Raw genomic sequence first — 18,807 nt, 5'->3', positions numbered from 1 at the left:
TGGCTCATGACCATAACCTCAGCACTTTGGGAGACTAAGGCAGGAGGATCACTTGAGCCCAGGAGTTTGAGACTGCAGTGAGCTATGATCAAGCTACTATACTCCATCCAGCCTGGACCACAGAGCAAGTCACCATCTCTTAAAAAATTTATTTAAAAAAGAAAAAGAGGATGAAGATTTTTAAGAGGGTCAGGAAAAGTAAAGGAAAAAACACAAGATACTGAAAAGCCCAATAGATGAGACAGAGGGAATTTCAGAAAAATAGATAAAAAATATTTATTAAGCACCTTTGATATGCCAGAAACAAGATGCAAAAATGAATAAGATAGGCACTGCCATTCAGGAGCTCTTACTCTTGTTGAAGACACCGAAAACAAATGAAAAACAAAGTTGTTTTTTAAATTTACCATTGATGATTAGTCAAAATTTAGTAAACATATAGCCCTTAATTCAAAAAACAGACAGTAGGATAGGCCCAAGATTGAATACTAGAGCTTCCGACTCATCCCCCATTCTTTCACTTGGTTATATTCTTCATTATACTTGCCTAAACCATCAAAACTTTCTAGCATCAAATTAAATAAGCATTGTGTGCCTTTTTTCTAATATCAAATTAAAGAAGCATTGTGTGCCTTTATTCAGACACCAGGCTACAACTGAGTTGTTCTGAAAAAGTTTTATATCAATACACATTGTAGAGATTACCATACAAACCAATCATCATATTGGTTAAACATTTTAAAAAGTTTTCATCCCAGCACTTTGGGAGGCTGAGATGGGCGGATCACAAGGTCAGGAGATGGAGACCATCCTGGCTAACCTGGTGAAACCCCGTCTCTACTAAAAAATACAAAAAAAAAAACTAGCCGGGCGAGGTAGTGGGCGCCTGTAGTCCCAGCTACTCGGGAGGCTGAGGCAGGAGAATGGCGTGAACCCGGGAGGCGGAGCTTGCAGTGAGCTGAGATCCGGCCACTGCACTCCAGCCTGGGCGACAGAGCGAGACTTCGTCTCAAAAAAAAGAAAAGTTTTCTATTAATCTGAATGGTTAGTCTAAGGTTTAGAACCAGTACTAGCACGTATATAGAGTTTAGTAGTCTTTAATTCAGAAATTTTAAGTAGTTTTGGAGATACAGTCTTTTGTGAATTATTTGTGACACTTTTCTAAAGATTTCATTAATATCCTCTGATATAAAAGATACTCAGGATGTTTGGGGAAAATATCTTAATTATGCATTAATTCTGGCTATAATTTAGTTTTGTATGTCCATCAATTTTCTCGAACTGAAAGCGTTACATTCAAGTCATATTATCTCCCTAAGAATTTTAAAGAAATCAAAATAGCTACGCATGCACAAACACAAGCAAAAAATAATTTATTAAACATAATAAGCACATCACTATAGTTGAATAAAGAAATGTAAGGTGATGATATTAAGGGTCAAACACCTTAAGTTTGTTGACATATCACTGCTAACCATGTAACTGCACGACATGAGGGGTCAGAATTGGAGATACCTATATTTTATTTAAATAAAATTCAATGTCAATGAAGTAGTTTGAACTGTCTCTGCTTTTTAAATCTGGTAAGACATACATTTTCTGAAGTCATTTGACCACTATCATAGAACTAAAATTTTCACAGGGCCCTTGGAATATTGTTTAACAAAAAGACTTCCAAAGATTTCCACAGCATAATTTGAAAGAAAGGTACAAATATCTCAATGTTAGCACACTCTCTATTTCCATAGTCCTGCTTCAAAGTCTAACTCCATTTGCTGGACTGAGCTCACAAATGTTGCTGAGCACTTCAAGAGTAGCCACTAAGGCCTCAAGACTCAGCAAACAAAACACTGATACTAAGAAAATATCATTAAGAAGCACTGCGTGTGGATGTGCATGTTCTCAGCCTTTTAATAGTTTATCCAACAAATACAGAGTCGGACCTTCAATGCCAGTCCTGCACTGCGCTCTGGGAATTAAACAAACAAGAGAGGTACACCATGGGTGCTTTTGGTCTAACCGAGCCATTTTTAGGCCACCCTTAAAATGATAATAGACATCTAGTATTCTAGTATTCTATGCCTGTTTCATACTGGAAGTTACATCATTTAACTGAGTAGCTCCTAGCTTACTATGAGGCTGCATTTTTAAAGTATACCTATAGAGCGGGGCATGGTAATACACGCCTGTAATCCCAGCTACCAAGGAATCTGAGGCGGAAGGGTAAGTTGAGTCCAGGAATTCAAGACCAGCCTGGGAAAACAGTGACATCCTATCTCAAAATAACAAACAAAAAGTACATTTGTGTGACTATAATGATGTCAATATCCTGGTGTGATGTACTATAGTTTTGCAAAATACTATTATTGGTGATAACTGAGCAAAGTGTAAAAAGATCTATTATTTCTTACAACTGCATGTGAATATGCAATTATCTCAACAAAGATGTGCATTTTAAGCCAATAACCTGTGATACATAAACAACTTTTCATAGACTGTCATAAAATAGCAGTTGGGTTCTACGATCAGCCTGTGGTATTTTTATTTTCTAACTTATTACTCATTTAGTATTAACTACAAACCGGATGAGTTTAGGTCCTTACTACATTTAGTGTAGATTACAGCAGTAGCTTCCTATCTAGTCTGCCTGATAATGTCTCCCAACCTACTTCATTTAATTGCAAATCTGTTTACATCATTTCTTAGCTTAAAATCCTCCAATGTTTTCCCAGATATAAAGTCCAAACCCTTCCTATGACATACAAATTTTGTCAAGATGTGGCTCCTGCCTACCTTCCCTATCTTCAATGCCTCCATGAACCCAAAACATGCAATCCTTTCTCATTCTCATACCTGCACAGCTGTTCCTCTGCCTGGAATGGACTTTTCTACTATCCGATACCTGGCAACTGCCTGCTTACTCTTTCCTTTTCATGAAACCTGTCATCTCTTCTCAAAGGCCCTCCATGGCCTTCCTTCCTCTTCTTCATGCTCCTGCCAGAACTTGTTCACATTTCAGCAATGAACTAGAAGACTCACATCTCACCAGCTTCAAGACCCTGGAAGGCACACAATCGCTTCATTTCCCTTTATATCCTCAACATCATTCATAGTACCTAGCATTTGAAAAACACTCAAATGTTTGCTCAACGAATGACTTTAACGACTTTCAGTAAGTTTCTGTGATTCTGAGTGTAAAATAAGAAATGGTAAAATATGTCTATGGCAGAAATAAGTATACTATTAGAAAAATGAAGAAATACCAGGCCAGACATGGTGGCTCATGACCATAACCTCAGCACTTTGGGAGACTAAGGCAGGAGGATCACTTGAGCCTAGGAGTTAGACACCAACTTCAGCAACATAGTGAAACTACATCTCTACTAAAAACACAAAAAGTAGCCAGGTGCAGTAACACATGCCTGTAGTCCTAGTTACTTGGGAGGCTGAGGCATGAGAATCATCTGAACCCAGGAGGTGGAGGCTGCCATGAGCCGAGATAGTGCCACTGCACTCCAGCCTGGGCAACGGAGTGAGACTCTGTTTCAAAAAAAAAAAAGACAAAACACTGATTGTATTTTTATAGAAGTAGAGTCCAAAAGTCATACATGAAACACAGAATTACTAAAAAGGGGCTGGCTGGGAGGCGATAATCAAAGACAAAATACATAAAAAGAAACAGCAAAGAAAATGAATTACACTATTGGTCCACACTCAACGGAGATGTTATTCTCAAGCATAAATTATAGCAAAACCAAAGGGGAAGACAGTAATCACCTTAGTTGCCAACATTCTACCTCTCAGCTATTGCTGTATATCAATATAGATGTAACTGCAGATACGGATACAATGATAAATGTAGATGTGCCAATATAAATCGATCTATAAGCTATTAATGTATGAAGTGAAAAATGGTACAGAAGAGATATTCTTACTTATATAAGAAAAAGGGAAGGGGGATATAAACATAAAAGCTTGAATACTCAGACAATTTCTGGAATAACAGTAGTAAGCCTCCAGATATTGTAAGTAAGGCCCTGAGGTGGAGGAAAGTTTCATCAAATACTCCTTTCTAGTCTAAATTTTTATCATGGGCATATATTTTCATTAAAAAAAAAAAAAACACACTAGTTCAGGCCTCTTGAAACACCTGGCTCCTAGCATGCTCCCCATTCAGAACCCAGGGTGCCTGTCCCATCCCAGCCACATGGAGGGGCCACAGGTCAGTGCCCAAGTCAGCAAGCGGCACAAACTGCAGTCATGAAAAGGAGCCATCTTTGATGTCCAGCACACTTAAGACATGAGCACCGGCCTCTGTCTCACGGCAACCACGTGGGAGGCCTGGGGTTAGAACTGCTCAGTTAAGCCCGCTAAGCCACAGGACTGTGAGCAAAAATAACAAATTGTTTTAAGCCAAGGGAAAAATAAAACTAGTTACAGCTTTTTGTTTTTAAATTACAGTTTGTATTCCATCCTGGTGTCCCTGCAAAATAACATTAAAAGAAATTAAGGGGAAGCCCCATGAGAACAGAGAAAACTGAAGAAATGTCAAGGAGAAAAGAAGAAACATGTCTACAAAATTTGGAAGCTAGAAAACAGATAGAAAACTGTTAGTAGACCTGAGAAATTACAGGTGCCTAAACATATCTTCTAGAGAAACTAAGGAGAAAAGGCCTGGTGGAAGGCAAGACTGAGGCCTAGGCTTCTGACCTGGATTATTAAGTAAAAGTCTAACAATAAGTGTGAGCCCTAGCCAAAGCAATCAGCTGTGAGAACAGACCAAAGGTATCTTTAGAAATGCACAAACATAAGACATCTACCTTCTACACATCATTTCATAAGAAACTACAGCAGGCCATGCTTCAGCAAAGTGAGGGTGTTAACCAAGAGATGGAAGATCTGGGATGGAAGACATGGGCTCAAATCATGAGGACAGCTCAGCAGTGGGCCCAAATGCAGCCAGCTCACACAGGAACAGGAATGCAGAGGTCTCTGGCATAGAAGTCTCCAGGAAAAAAGGCAATTGATATACTATCTGACTTGTGTAAACATCTGAAAACACTGCCAACAGACATGGGGCAAATCTGAAGGAGAAATTAAGGATCTCTACACGGAAATTAGCAAATATAGGAAAGAGAAGGTGAGGCAGTTACTCAGTTCGGGAAAAACAAAAAGTAGTAAAAGAAGGAAATGTAATCATTGATACTATTTGGTTCTACAGGAAGTGATATTTTGAGTACCTACTTAATGCAAACTGTGACTAGAAAAAAACTGAGTATGAAGAAGTGAGGTAGGTTATAACAGGAAGTCAATAGATAATGCCTAAAGTAAACTAAGAAATAGGCCTATTACTTAGAAAAAAGGAAAAAATCTCAAAGCGGTGCGGTGCAGGGTTGCTGTTTACATCATAATTCTTTTGAAATTCAGTTTGAAAACTAATATGCATATATTAATGATATAAATGATTTATGTTTTAATTAACTACAATTGTTCTTTTTTTATTATTATTATTTTGAGATGGAGTCTCGCTCTGTCGCCCAGGCTGGAGTGCAGCGTCATGATTCTTCATGTTGGTCAGGATGGTCTCAAACTCCCGACCTCAGGTGTTCCGCCCACCTCAGCCTTCCAAAGTGCTGGCATTACAGGTCTGAGCCACAGAGTCGGGCCTGGAGTGATTCTTAATAAGCACTTTTTAAACCCACTATAAGGGAGTAATTGCTATTTAAGAACATGATGAAAGAAATAGCTTTATACATGAGAAACAATTCAAAAGAGAGGCTGGAATAAAATGTAACCCAAAAATTATGAATTTAAATAGCAGAAATAAAAATAAACATGGAAAATGTGTTAGCTACATATCAATACAGAATATTCCTTAACTTACCTGCCAGATAGAGGGCAAATGATATAAATCTGTGGTAGCGAATAAGGAACTGAAGTTGTTCTTCTCTTTGAACAAATGTAGCAAAATAATCAGCTACAGTCTCTCCATAGAAAAAGTAGTTTACACACAATAGAAAGTACCTATAATTTAAAAACAATTAGTTTTTCTATATTTGAAGCTTTCCTTCCCCTCAAACTCAACAAAATTATTTTCTACATTCTGATGACATAAAGATGAAAACCAAGTTCAGAAGACCAATTCAAGATATATTTTACCAAAATGTTATTTTCCTGTTTTAAACTTAATTTCAAATTTATTGATTAGCAAAAATTTACCAAATATAATTCATACCTTTATTTAGCTGAAAATCTAATGCCAGAGATAATTAGGAAACGATGTAGAAAATACTACATACACACAATCCTTCACCCTTGGGAGATGGGAGCAGTGTGTGTGTGTGTATAAATTTAATACTTTGTGTGTAGTATAATCTGTGTATGTGTGTGTATGATTTTAATACTTTGTATGTATGTATAATGTGTGGGTGTATATATTGAGGTATTAAGTTCATAATGAAAATTAACTCCTAACTACTCACAGCTCTAATGCTTTTTAATAGTAGAAGTCCTAAGACAAATCCCCACCTGTCCTCAGGAAGATTAAGAAGGAAAGAAAGAAGAGGTAATTCAACCTGTCTCCCCATTGCCCTGCACGCACTGGCATGTCTCCTCTTCTAATGCTCCTAGTGGACTCCAAATGAGCCAGGATTCTTCCTCTGTAAGGCAATCAAGGCCTAACCTGGTCTACCAATCCAACTATTTACCCACTATCTGCTAAACAATACCCTCTGCTCAGAAGGGCCAGGAATATCTCATCAGCGGTAGTATAAGTACGTCTGTCCCATATCTAGAAACTGATGGGTGCTACATCCCCAACCAGAAAACTCTTCTTTATCCAAAACTTGTCTTCATTTCAAACACCAGTTTATCTTTTACCACTTGTTTGACACCTTCTAAAATCACCGGAGCCCATCCTTATTTATCTTCTCTTTTTTTTAATACTTAGAATCAATACTGCATGATTTTGCATTTAATTATTCTCCAATTTCTTTATCTATCTAACATTTCCTATATACTTTGCCACTCATGAAGAAACATGCTACAAGGAAAAATCAGCTCTCACCGAAATCAAGACACTTCTTTTTGACTGTCCTAAACCCCATCTGTTATAATGAGACACTGACTCCCTGGTTGATATTAATCAAATATATTAAAAAGGATGGCCACTTGGGTTAAATATGAACATAACATTATCATGTTTCCTAGTCAAGGTTCTGATAGCAATGATTTATATATGAAAAGTTTTAAAAGATGTAAAATTTTAAACGTTAGTATCATTTGGTGATTTGTTACTAACTTTACATGCATTTGTGTATATACAATATGTTGTATATTATCATGTCAACTGAGGGGAAATGAAGGAAAATGAAGGAAAAGATTATATGTAAATATTTTGCTAAAATTATCATTGTAAAGGATACAAAAATGTTTCCAATACAATGTTTAGTTTTTTATTTAAAAAAAAAGGACAAGAATGGTGTATATATTCAACACATATTAGATATCTCTACAAAGACTAAAATATGAGATCTGAAAGAAGTTGTATCGGAGTGGGAAAGACAAAGGTGATCTTCTTTTCAAAATTCAACTATGTTATTTTTATTTATCTTTCTCTAAAATCAATCTATAGGGTAAATTGAGTGGATACTGACTGATCAAGATGCTTCCTTTACAAACTTCAGAAATTAACTTTTCATATCTGAAATAGTTTCAAACTTACTTACCAACTCAGTGTTCTAAACCATGGTAGATCATAGGAGTGATAGACTCTATAACCTATAGTGATAATTTCATGGAAGCATTTCACTTGGATGCCCAGAACCTGAAACCAAGAAAAAACATTAACATACATTTCTCAATGTTTACATTTATGCTTAATCATTCAATAAAGCAGTTTGTCATACGTATTTTAAAAATCTTAATCTACCAATTTTTAATTATTCTAAATGTCAGTAAAAAAATGCAATATTCCATGTCTCTAAAAATAAAGTGATGCCTCAAAGGGGTGGACAAAATAATGTTTTACTCAAAAAGGCTTGGAAGATCCTTCCCAGGGTGGGGAGTGGCACTAGAGTTTAAAGTTTGAGGGATATAATCTGGTTGGCCGCAGTTGACTAGGATTTATCCCTCATTACTATTTCATTATTGAGACTGTCCTTCTCAAGATGGAGAATCTTTTTGTCCAACCTGTCCATTATGTTTCTTGAGATACCCTAAGAAAATCATATATGAAAGTTTGCTTGTATATATTTATTTGTAACCATGCATTGTTATACTTGCAAGTAATAAAGATACTGTCAGGACAAACAGTTAAAACACTTTCTACCCAGTCACCCTGGAATGGCCTTTTCATCCTCCCAGCTGTGTCAGCTCTCCCATAGCCAGCTACTCACTGGTCAATCGAAGCTGGGCTACCTTAGCAAAGTATAAGCAACCTTCCACATTTGAAGCCGCTTTGGCCAGTCAACTGAGTTTATGCACTTCTGTTTACACAGTGTCCTGACTGCACACCTATTAAATGGGTTTACATTTATAAATCCCTTTTTGATGTTCTATTTTGTAGTCCTTCAAACTGCTGCATTCAGCAACCTGGATGAAGGTAATTTCTCAATATGTAGCATCACACCCAGTGCTTGACCTATTAATTTCAAGACTCAAAGAGCAAATGGCAAGTCGAACACTTATTATCATAAATTAAGAGGTAAAAATCTTTGTGAATACGGCAGACTAGCTTTTTTGTCTAGAGAGCACTCTCCAGGGGCTTGTTTTTATGCTATCCTTGAGCTAAGAATGGATTTTTATATTTTTAAAGAGTTATTTAAAAATCAAAGATTATGTGACTGAAACATATGCAGCTCCTTAAAGCCTAAAATATTACTATCTGGTCCTTTAACAGAAAAAGCTTACCAAACTCTGTCAGAGGATATATTTTGGGATTTCCTTTTAAGATTTCCACAAGTTAGTTTTCCAAAATCTACCATTCAGGGTATTCTTAAGCTATCTTTTCCCATTATACCGATTACATGTCCAATCACATACTTTAAAAAATAAATGTCTCTTTTCAGCTACATGATAAAGAAATGTATGTGAAACCATAAACAGTACTTTTAGTGAAAAGTCATAAATGTGTTATAAAGACAGGAGGAAATCTAAGTGTCTTTCTTCAAATAACATTTGTATATAATATCAAGTCATTTCTAACAAAAATAAAGAACGGAGACAATGTTTAGTATTAAGACAAAACAGTAAAGCAAAGGTAGTCAGATCCGAAGGGCTTTTAAAATACCATACTGATGTAATTTCTATGAACTTATTTGCTAGGGTATATCCACTGGCACTATAAATTATATTTATTTTACTGAGAGGGGAGAATAAAAGTGTTTTTAATAGCACACATTATATTTATATGATCAACTATAGCTTGCAGGGACAATTAATATGGAACTTCTAGGAAAACAGAAAACAAAAGGTTCCAAATAGTACTGTTGAAATCTTAAAACTGTATGTGTATCTTCCAGGACTGGAGGATTACACAGACATTAATACTCCACACCATCAATACTGGTAGCAATGTACACTCAAAGGACTCTGTTGGCCCAATTGATATTTCAAGAACCTTAAAAACAACAGTCAGTATTTAAGCATCTACTCTTTACTAGTATTTAAGCGTCTACTCTTTACTAGTTATTGAGGACTTATAGAAATAACATAGGGCATCTGTTCACAGATGTACATCTCTCAGGGAGGAAACACGACTACAACCCATGTGAAATAGGCAAATGGACGTGTGTAGAGGCAGACACACCTGTGGCAGGGGCAGGGGGTGGGCAACGGCAGAGCCGGAGGAGAAGCATCTGCAGAGTCACTGCCTGTAGAGGGAATGGGGCGTATTAAGGGAACTACTAGGAGGGTGGAGTTGCTGGAAGACAAAGGTGGGGTTAATAAGGAGAGAAAGAGATGAGCCTGGTCCTGGAATCCTAGGAAACAGCAAGAAGCACTGCACCGAGGAGTTGAAAGGACCTGACTGGACATGAGAGTTCAGGAGAATAAAGTGGAAAGAATGGACTGGGGAGGTGACAAGAGTAAAGGCAGTCAGGCAGGCAAGATGCCACTTTGCTATCCAGCTGAAGTGGCAGAGGAGTAGAGAAGAAGACAGGAGAGAAGTAGAGGGGGCAGAACTGACTAGACCTGGTGGGTGAGGAAATTGAGGGGCTATGGGAGAAAAGGGAACACAAAATAACACCAAGAAAGGCTTGGAAAAGTAGACAGTACGAAAGAATTATACAAATTGGGTCAATTGTCATATTCAACTAAAATCAGAGTTGAGGAGCCAAGTGGAAAAAGCACTCAGGGCACACAGCACCTGCTCCATGAATTATCTCAAGCCCAGCTGCTGAAACAGCTGGCCATACCCTCAGACCAGTTTTACTTAGTAGCTGCTGAAACAACAATGTGCCACGACTCTAAGACTAGTTTTACCTGCCACCACTGTCACTCATCAATCAGCGCCTGCCAACTCCCCAAAACTTTACTAGTGCCAATGGGCTTTCTTTCAAAACAGTATGTAGTATTTCTCTCTTTAATAAAACTCCCAAGCTTCTCTCATTAATAAAACTCCCAACCTTCTCTTTGTTCTTCAGACATACTAAAGACAACCCTGGTCTGGGTGTATGCTCTGAAGTGCAATTCTGTTTTTTTAAAATATATATATACATTCCCAAATAAAATGCTTTGCATAGAGATTTGTCTGTGTATTGTTATTTAACTTTGACAACAGATTTACTCTGGATGGCTGAGGTATGGACTAGAAGTTCAGATCTGGACATTTTGAGTATGAACTATAGTACCTATGGGTTATCCAAATAAGTGTCCATTTTCACTTTGCAAATATTTTCTAAGAAAATACTCCTGCATATAAAGTTAGAGCATATTTATGTTCTAATATGTTCAGGATAGTGTTATTCACAATAAAAAAAAAAAACAGAACATAACCTGAATGTCTAAAAATAAACACAATGATTTGAATAACTTCAAATGATGCACTGAGTGAATTCAGATATTCATTCACTTTAAGTGAATAACTACATGATGAATTACATTCTATCAAGTAGACAATCTAGTGAAGCTAATGATTATAAAGACCACAGAACAACACAAAACTTTTTTTAACAAGTTTGTTTTTTTTAGAGACAGGGTTGTGCCATGTTATCCAGGCTGGACTCAGACTGGAATTTCAGGGCTCAAGTGATCCTCCTACCTCACCCTCTCGAATAGCTGAGACTACAGGTGTGTGCCACTGCACCTGGCCACAAAATTTTGATGTGATATATAGCTTAAAAAGCAGGATGCACAATGTTAGTCACATTATTATTATGACCATGGTTTTAAAAACACAAATTAAGCAAAAAGTGATGAAATAAAATACACCAAATAACACTACTAATTGCATTTTGGTAGTCAACAACAGGGTTGGAATGATTATTTTTAATTATCTATTTTCCAAAGTAATTTGAACACACACAACTTTCATAATGGGAAAAAGTAAACACACCATTTAAAAGTAAATTACATAGCATGAATTAAAACTTAATGACAACAGTTTCCAAGAAGGTAGGGGGAAAAGAAAAACCTCTTTCAATATCTTCTATGTGTTCACATCTGTCTTTAAATCAAAACATGCTTTAGTAACTCCATCACTTGGAAAGTACGATTCTAAGCCATGAATACAACAATTTAAAAACGACAAAAGAAGGCCTTTTAAGGAACATGGGTATGCATTCCATATTAAAATAGTACCTGTAATTTCCTAGAAGTTTTGTTTGTTTGTTTTTTGAGACAAAGTCTCATGCTGTCTCCCAGGCTGGAGTGCAGTGGTGCCATCTCGGCTCACTGAAACCTCTGCCTCTTGGGTTCAAGTGATTCTCTTGCCTCGGCCACCTGAGTAGCTAGGACTATAGGTATGCGCTACCACATCCAGCTAATTTTTTGTATTTTGAATAGAGATTTTGGAAGTGCAAAATTGAGGGTTTCACCATGTTGGCCAGGCTGGTCTTGAACTTCTGACCTCAAGCAATCTGCCCACCTCGCCCTCCCAAAGTGCTGAGATTACAGGCGTGAGCTACCGTGCCTGGCCTCCTAGAAGTTTTTAATGAAACTATATTGAATTAGTCATTTTTGAGTGCTGACATTATAAGGCAACTGCAAGCTAGATACAATGTGTCCTTCTCAAAATATAAATGATCTAGTTAAGAATAGGAATAGAAATAAGGTTTTAAAACACATAAAGTAATATCAATTGAGTATCAACTATATGTGTGAATCATCCATATCCTAACATAAATATCATATAAACATTATATATATATATATATGCATGTATGTATATGTAATAAACTTAAATAACCAATAACAGTGCAAACCTACTTTACTTAGATCTTTAATATTCTTTTTTGCTTTTTTTGAGACAGGATCTCGCTCTGTCGCCCAGACTGGAGTGCAGTGGCGCGATCTCAGCTCACTGCAACCTCCACCTCCCAGGACCAAGTGATTCTCCTGCCTCAGCCTCCCAAGTAGCTCAGATTATAGGTACATGCCACTACCAGCCGGCTAATTTTTGTGTTTTTAATAGAGAAAGGGTTTCACCATTTTGGCCAGGCTAGTCTCAAACTTCCGACCTCAAATGATCCACCTGCCTTGGCCTCCCAAAGTGCTGGGATTACAGGCATGAGCCACTGCACCTGGCCAGATCTTTAATATTCTTATTTTCTTCTTTAATTAAACTCACCAATTGAAGCAAATAACTTGTAATAAGATCATATTTTCCTTTCATAGTAAAAAAAAATAGAAAAACTCAGGTACTGTAGGCACACTTATGGTTCTCTTAAAAAATCAGAATCCAAATGTATGCATGCATGCCTTTAAAACTGTCTTGAATTTTGTCATAAAGAGTGGTTAGAAAATAGTTTTTAATCCACAAATTCTTGCTCTAGTTATTATACTCAACAGTTCCGTTTGGAGAAACATGTAAATCACAGGGGAACCCACCAAACCTGCCTAAGTCAGTGTATCTAGGATATTGGTGGTTTCTGATATCTTAGATCAAAATTTTCTTCTTACTCCTTACTTCTCCCAAATAAATTCTTAATTCTTAATTCCAAATAAATTATCCCAAAATACTTCTCCTCACTGCTTCCCAAATAAAACTCAAACTTCTTCACATAGTATTGCAAGGCCCTCCAGAATCTGATCTCTAATTATTTTTCGGCCCTGTGCTCCAGGAAAAAGCACCTTTTTCTGCCACCCAGGGAACACTGTGAGCTGCCTCCACCCTGATACACGGCTCAAGGCCATACTCAAAGGTCCCTCCATCCACAAAGCCTTGTGGAACTCCCTGCTCTCACTTGCTCCCTTCTTCCTCGAGCCTGCCCACTCACCACCAGAGCACTGAAAAGTGCTCTGTACACACTTGCTTCTTAAATGTCCAAGTCCCAGGGCCAGTGGTGGTCATTTTAGCCCTTGGCACATTCAGCGACAGAAGACTGGGAGCTGGGGGGCCTCTTCCTGGAATCAAACCCAGACAATTGCCCATGCCTGCCCACTTGGCTTTCAAGCTCGGCTTCCTCTGCCCTCACATTAAGTCTATCCTATTTATTATCCATTTTTCCTTTGCGAGAAAAAGCACTTTCAGATCTTAGCAAATTAGCAGAAAAAGAAATTAACTTCTTCTCATTTTCATTACTTGATTTCCCCAAGGAAGTGCAAAATTAATGAGAGGACAAGAGGAGAAGTGAAAGAGGCTTTGAGGTGCTTATAAAAGCCACTTTAAGTGGCTTCAAGAGCTGATAGAATTTTTTTCATCATGTCTAATTTCACATCAAAACTTATTCTTTTATAAAATAAAAGGAAAACCATATCATATGGCTCATAAGCTTATGAGCTACAAATATAATTGAATATGGAGGGAGACTGGCAAAATGGATAAACACATTTCTCAGTGGGCAAGAGAAACCAGAGATGAAGGAGATGAGAACATAAGAAGAGCCCAGATTAACTGAGAAGGAATGAGAAAAAGTAATAATGATGATAATACTAATAAAGAAGGCCACAGGGCACCCCAGAGAGCAGGCTCTTGCTGTGTGCTGTCAAACCACGCTCAGCACCGCCTAAGTGCTTGATGAGTGCATTCAACAAATGCATTTCTCCTTGGTTCCAACACTTGTGGGCTTCGAATGTTTCATGCTTTAAATATCTGGGCTTTTGCACACAGGAATCCTCTGCCTGTGATGGTCCTCCCTGAGACTCCATCCTTTACCTCGTTGATTCCCACTTAGCCTTCAGATCGCAGCCCACATGCTTGGCACTGTGCCTCTGCAAAGGCTCCCAGCTCCGCCTTTGCTCTCTTAGTATAATTCTTTTTTTCAAATGCTTATCGTAGTTTGTGATTATATATAGTCATGTGTTGCTTAACAACAGGGGTATGTTCTGAGAAATGCATCGTTAGGCAATTTTGTTGTTGTGCCAACATCATAGAATATACTTACACAAACCTAGATGGTATGGCCTCCTATACATCTAGTCTATATGGTATAGCCTATTGGTCCTAGGCTACAAATTTGTACAACATGTTACTTTACTGAATACTGTTGGCAATTGGAATAAAATCACGAGGCAATAGGAATTTTTTGGCTCCATTATAATCTTATAGGATTTCTATCGTATAGTTGTCCATCACGGACCAAAATGTCATCAGGTGGCATCTGACTGTAAATAATCAACTCTTTAAAGTGCAGATAGTATGCTCCATGAGGGCAGAGACAGGTACATTTTTCTCAGTACCACTGTATCATCCATAGAACTAATGTAACGACTGGCATATAGCAGGCATCTTGGAAGCATTTGTTACACGAATGAATGAAGGGTTAAAATACTTATTTGGCTTCCTGACTTGTTGAGCTTCCCACACACACCAAAATCCAAAACTCCCAGAATGGGTTTTTCCTTGCCTCTCCAGTGCCCTACAAAGACACCCTCTACACATACAACTTGCAGGTCTTCCATTGGACCGCATCCTCTCACTCCCTCCTTGGCCTGCCCAGGATGTCTCCACTTTGGAATTCCTTTCCCTGTCCAGTATTCAGGACTCGGCTTCGGTACTGTCTCTTCTGGAAGCCCCTCCTCATCTCTCCCTCAGACTGGGATTAGGTGCTTCTCCACTGTGCACTCCTAACATGTTCTATCATAGAACTTATCTTGCTTATTTATCATACTTTTATTCATACGGTTACTTGTATGTTTCTGCCATTACACTGAGTTCCTTGAAATCAGGGATCTAGCTAATAGTCATATGTTCATGGTACGTGTTATATTCGTCTTTTTTTTTTTTGAGATGGTTTCACTCTGTTGCCCAGGCTGGAGTACAGTAGTACAATCACAGCTCACAGCAGCCTCGACCTCCCAGGCTCAAGTGATCCTCCCACCTCAGCCTCCCCGGTAGCTGGGACTACAGGCATGAACCACCACCACCTAGCTTATTTTTTAAAATTTTCTGTAGAGACGAGGTCTCAGGCTCATGTCATATCTTTTATAAAATATGCTTGGCACAATGTCAGACACATAGACATGTACCTGTTACACAAATTTGGTCTCTGCTGAATGAACACATTGAATAGTCATTTTGCAAACAGAAAAGATTAAGTCAGATCATCATGAAATAAAAGACACTTAAAGGAACTAAATATGCTATGACTCAGTGTTGGATTAACTTATTTTTTATGATATGCTCAAATTACTTCAATCATATATAAATGTTGAAAAACAAAGCAAGAGATAATCAGGGAAAAGTCAAACACTTACAAGAAGCATCAGCATGAAGGATCCCATATAGATGATCAGGAAAAACAATGAGATCATAGTTAGAGTGAGAATTCCACGTATCCACCAGTTTTTCCACCTACAAAGAAAACGTAAAGTTAGTATTTAATGTGTTCTTAAGGTTTTTTTTGTGGTTTCAGTATTGATTTGCCAGATTTATGAATTTTCCTTAACTATACTTTAAGATTCCACTACTGGCCGGGCGTGGTGGCTCAAGCCTGTAATCCCAGCACTTTGGGAGGCCGAGACGGGCGGATCACGAGGTCAGGAGATCGAGACCATCCTGGCTAACACGGTGAAACCCTGTCTCTACTAAAAATTCCAAAAACTTGGCGGGGGGTGGTGGCGGCGCCTGTAGTCCCAGCTACTCGGGAGGCTGAGGCAGGAGAATGGCATGAACCCGGGAGGCGGAGCTTGCAGTGAGCTGAGATCGCGCCACCGCACTCCAGCCCAGGCGACAGAGCGAGACTCCGTCTCAAAAAAAAAAAAAAAAAGATTCCACTACTTCACTTTATATAATAACAAACAACAAAAACAAAAACCAAGTAGCATTCACGCACCCCACCACCACCACAAGCCTCACACTTCACTCCCAGTGTGCCATACAAATATCACTCCTTGTGTGACCATGTCATATAAACTGTTGGCAGCCTTGTATGAAAAATCCAGAATAATTCAAATACATGGATGGTGATTTCTGAATGCTCTAATACACAAATGATGACATCTATATTTAGAATTGTTGCTGTTTTTCTTTAGGACTTTTCTGATTTTTATTAATTCAACTGGTAGCACTTAAATTGTTACAAGAGATTTTGATTCAACTTAAAGTCTAGTAACATATATGCAGTATATTCTAAGCACAAGTCCTCACTCCTTTTTTAAAAAAAATAGAGACAGGGTCTCACTATCTTGCTCAGGCTGGTCTCTAACTCCTGGACTCAAGTGATCTTCCTGCCTTGGCCTCCCAAAGTGCTGGGATTTCAGGTGTGAGCCACCATGCCCAGCCCTCATTCGCTTCTTAGAACAGAAATATTAGCTGCCTTCATAAGATATAGAATCACTTCAGCCCTGGAGTTTGAGACCAGCCTGGGCAACATGGTAAAAACCGAGCTCTACAAAAAAAGCAAAAATCAGTTGGGCGTGGTAGTACTCGCCTGCCTGTGGTCCCAGCTACCGAGGGGCGGTGGCAGGGGGGAGGCGGAGAGTAGGCAGGGCATGTCGGGGCTGAACTGGGAGGAACACTTGAGCACAGGAGGTCAAGGTGCAGTGAGCCATGATTGTGCCACTGCACTCCAGCCTGCGTGGCAGAGCAAGATACTCTCTTAAAAAAAAAAAAAAAAGATTACATTCCTTGCTTTCAACCACTCTCCAATATAATTTAAACACTTCCAACAAACACTCTTTTCAACTACTCCTTTTATCATATCATTTCTGCACACAAGATCTAAAATACCAACATACCAACAACATGTATTTTTTTCCAGTTTCCAATTTCTTTATAAGGTAGTCAAATTGCACTCATTCAACTTTATTTCCCTCTATTAACAAACTATGTAGGCATAAACTTCTCATGAGAGCTTGAGCATAGGGGAGAACTGAAAATGAGTGTAGAGTCAAAAATGCTATGGCTGAAAGGCTCCATGTAGTTGTACAGATACAAGTGTTTGCAGATTAATGGATGGATTAGGAAACTGGGCTAGGTCACAAATCTAGTCAGAGGTAAATAAAGGACCACAAGCCAAGGCAAAATCCTGTCTCTATAAAAAATACAAAAATTAACCAGGCATGGTGGCTCACGCCTGTAGTCCCAGTTACTTGGGTGGCTGAGGTAGGAGGATTGCTTGAGCCTGAGAGGTAGAGGTTGCAGGGAGTTGAGACTGCGCCACTGCACTCCAGTCTAGGCAATAGAGGAAAATCCTGTTTTAAAAAAAAAGTAAGGGGAGGGCATAAACCTTGACCAAGCGATTTCCCTTTAGGACTTTATCCTAAGGAAATAATTGATGGATGTTAAACCAAAGTGAGCTACAAAGAAAAATGTTTAATGTAGAGGTATTTTTAACTGTGAACATTTAGTAATAAACTAAATGCCCAGCAATAGGTGATCAGTTGGATAAACTAGACTACAGCCATACAACAAAATATGTCATAGACATTAAAATGTTTCTGAAATATATTTAGGATCCTACATAAAATGTTGTTCCTAATAACACTATGGAATGAAAATGAAAACAGTAAGGTAGAAAACAGTATAATCTCATTTTTGCCTTACACACATCCACACACACACACACATACACACACACACACATACTGCACAAAAAAAAAGCCTCAAAGAGTAAACACCAAAGTATTCTAAATATTAATGTCTTGGTAGGAGAATTACAGGATTTTTTCCCCCACAAGTAACGTACATTTCTTATGTAATTACTATTTTTAATCCTATGTACCTACAAATTCTAAGTCTTTGCAGGACAGTCTGTTTTCTTTTTTTTATTATTATTATTATACCTTAAGTTCTAGGGTACATGTGCACAACGTGAAGGTTTGTTACATATGTATACATGTGCCATGTTGATGTGTTACACCCGTTAACTAGTCATTTACATTAGGTATATCTCCTAATGCTATCCCTCCCTGACATCCCCCACCCCACGCAGACCCCAGTTGTGATGTTCCCCACCCTGTGTCCAAGTGTTCTTATTGTTCAATTCTCACTCTCACCATGAGTGAGAACATGTGGTGTTTGGCTTTCTGTCCTTGTGATATTTTGCTCAGAATGATGGTTTCTAGCTTCATCCATGTCCCTACAAAGGACATGAACTCATCCTTTTTTGTGGCTGCATAGTACTCCATGGTGTATATGTGCCACATTTTCTTAATCCAGTCTATCATTGATGGACATTTGGGTTGGTTCCAAGTCTTTGCTATTGT

General features: G+C 38.2%; 1 protein-coding gene across 1 annotated transcript in view; it reads right to left on the bottom strand.

Moving 5' to 3' along the window:
• The window catches only part of CDS1 (CDP-diacylglycerol synthase (phosphatidate cytidylyltransferase) 1), a 70,518-nt gene that overhangs the window by 22,761 nt on the left and 28,950 nt on the right, over window positions 1–18,807 (bottom strand). Inside the window, exons 3-5 of the mRNA XM_011941787.1 lie at window positions 15,856–15,952; window positions 7,728–7,825; window positions 5,885–6,024 (exon numbers count right to left, since the gene is read on the bottom strand). Coding sequence (XP_011797177.1) covers window positions 5,885–6,024; window positions 7,728–7,825; window positions 15,856–15,952 — 335 coding nt within the window. The remainder of the gene's footprint in view (window positions 1–5,884; window positions 6,025–7,727; window positions 7,826–15,855; window positions 15,953–18,807) is intronic.

Source organism: Colobus angolensis, unplaced genomic scaffold, assembly GCF_000951035.1.
Source record: "Colobus angolensis palliatus isolate OR3802 unplaced genomic scaffold, Cang.pa_1.0 Scaffold200, whole genome shotgun sequence".
Lineage (NCBI taxonomy): Eukaryota > Metazoa > Chordata > Mammalia > Primates > Cercopithecidae > Colobus > Colobus angolensis.
This window is presented reverse-complemented; position numbering and strand designations above follow the sequence as displayed.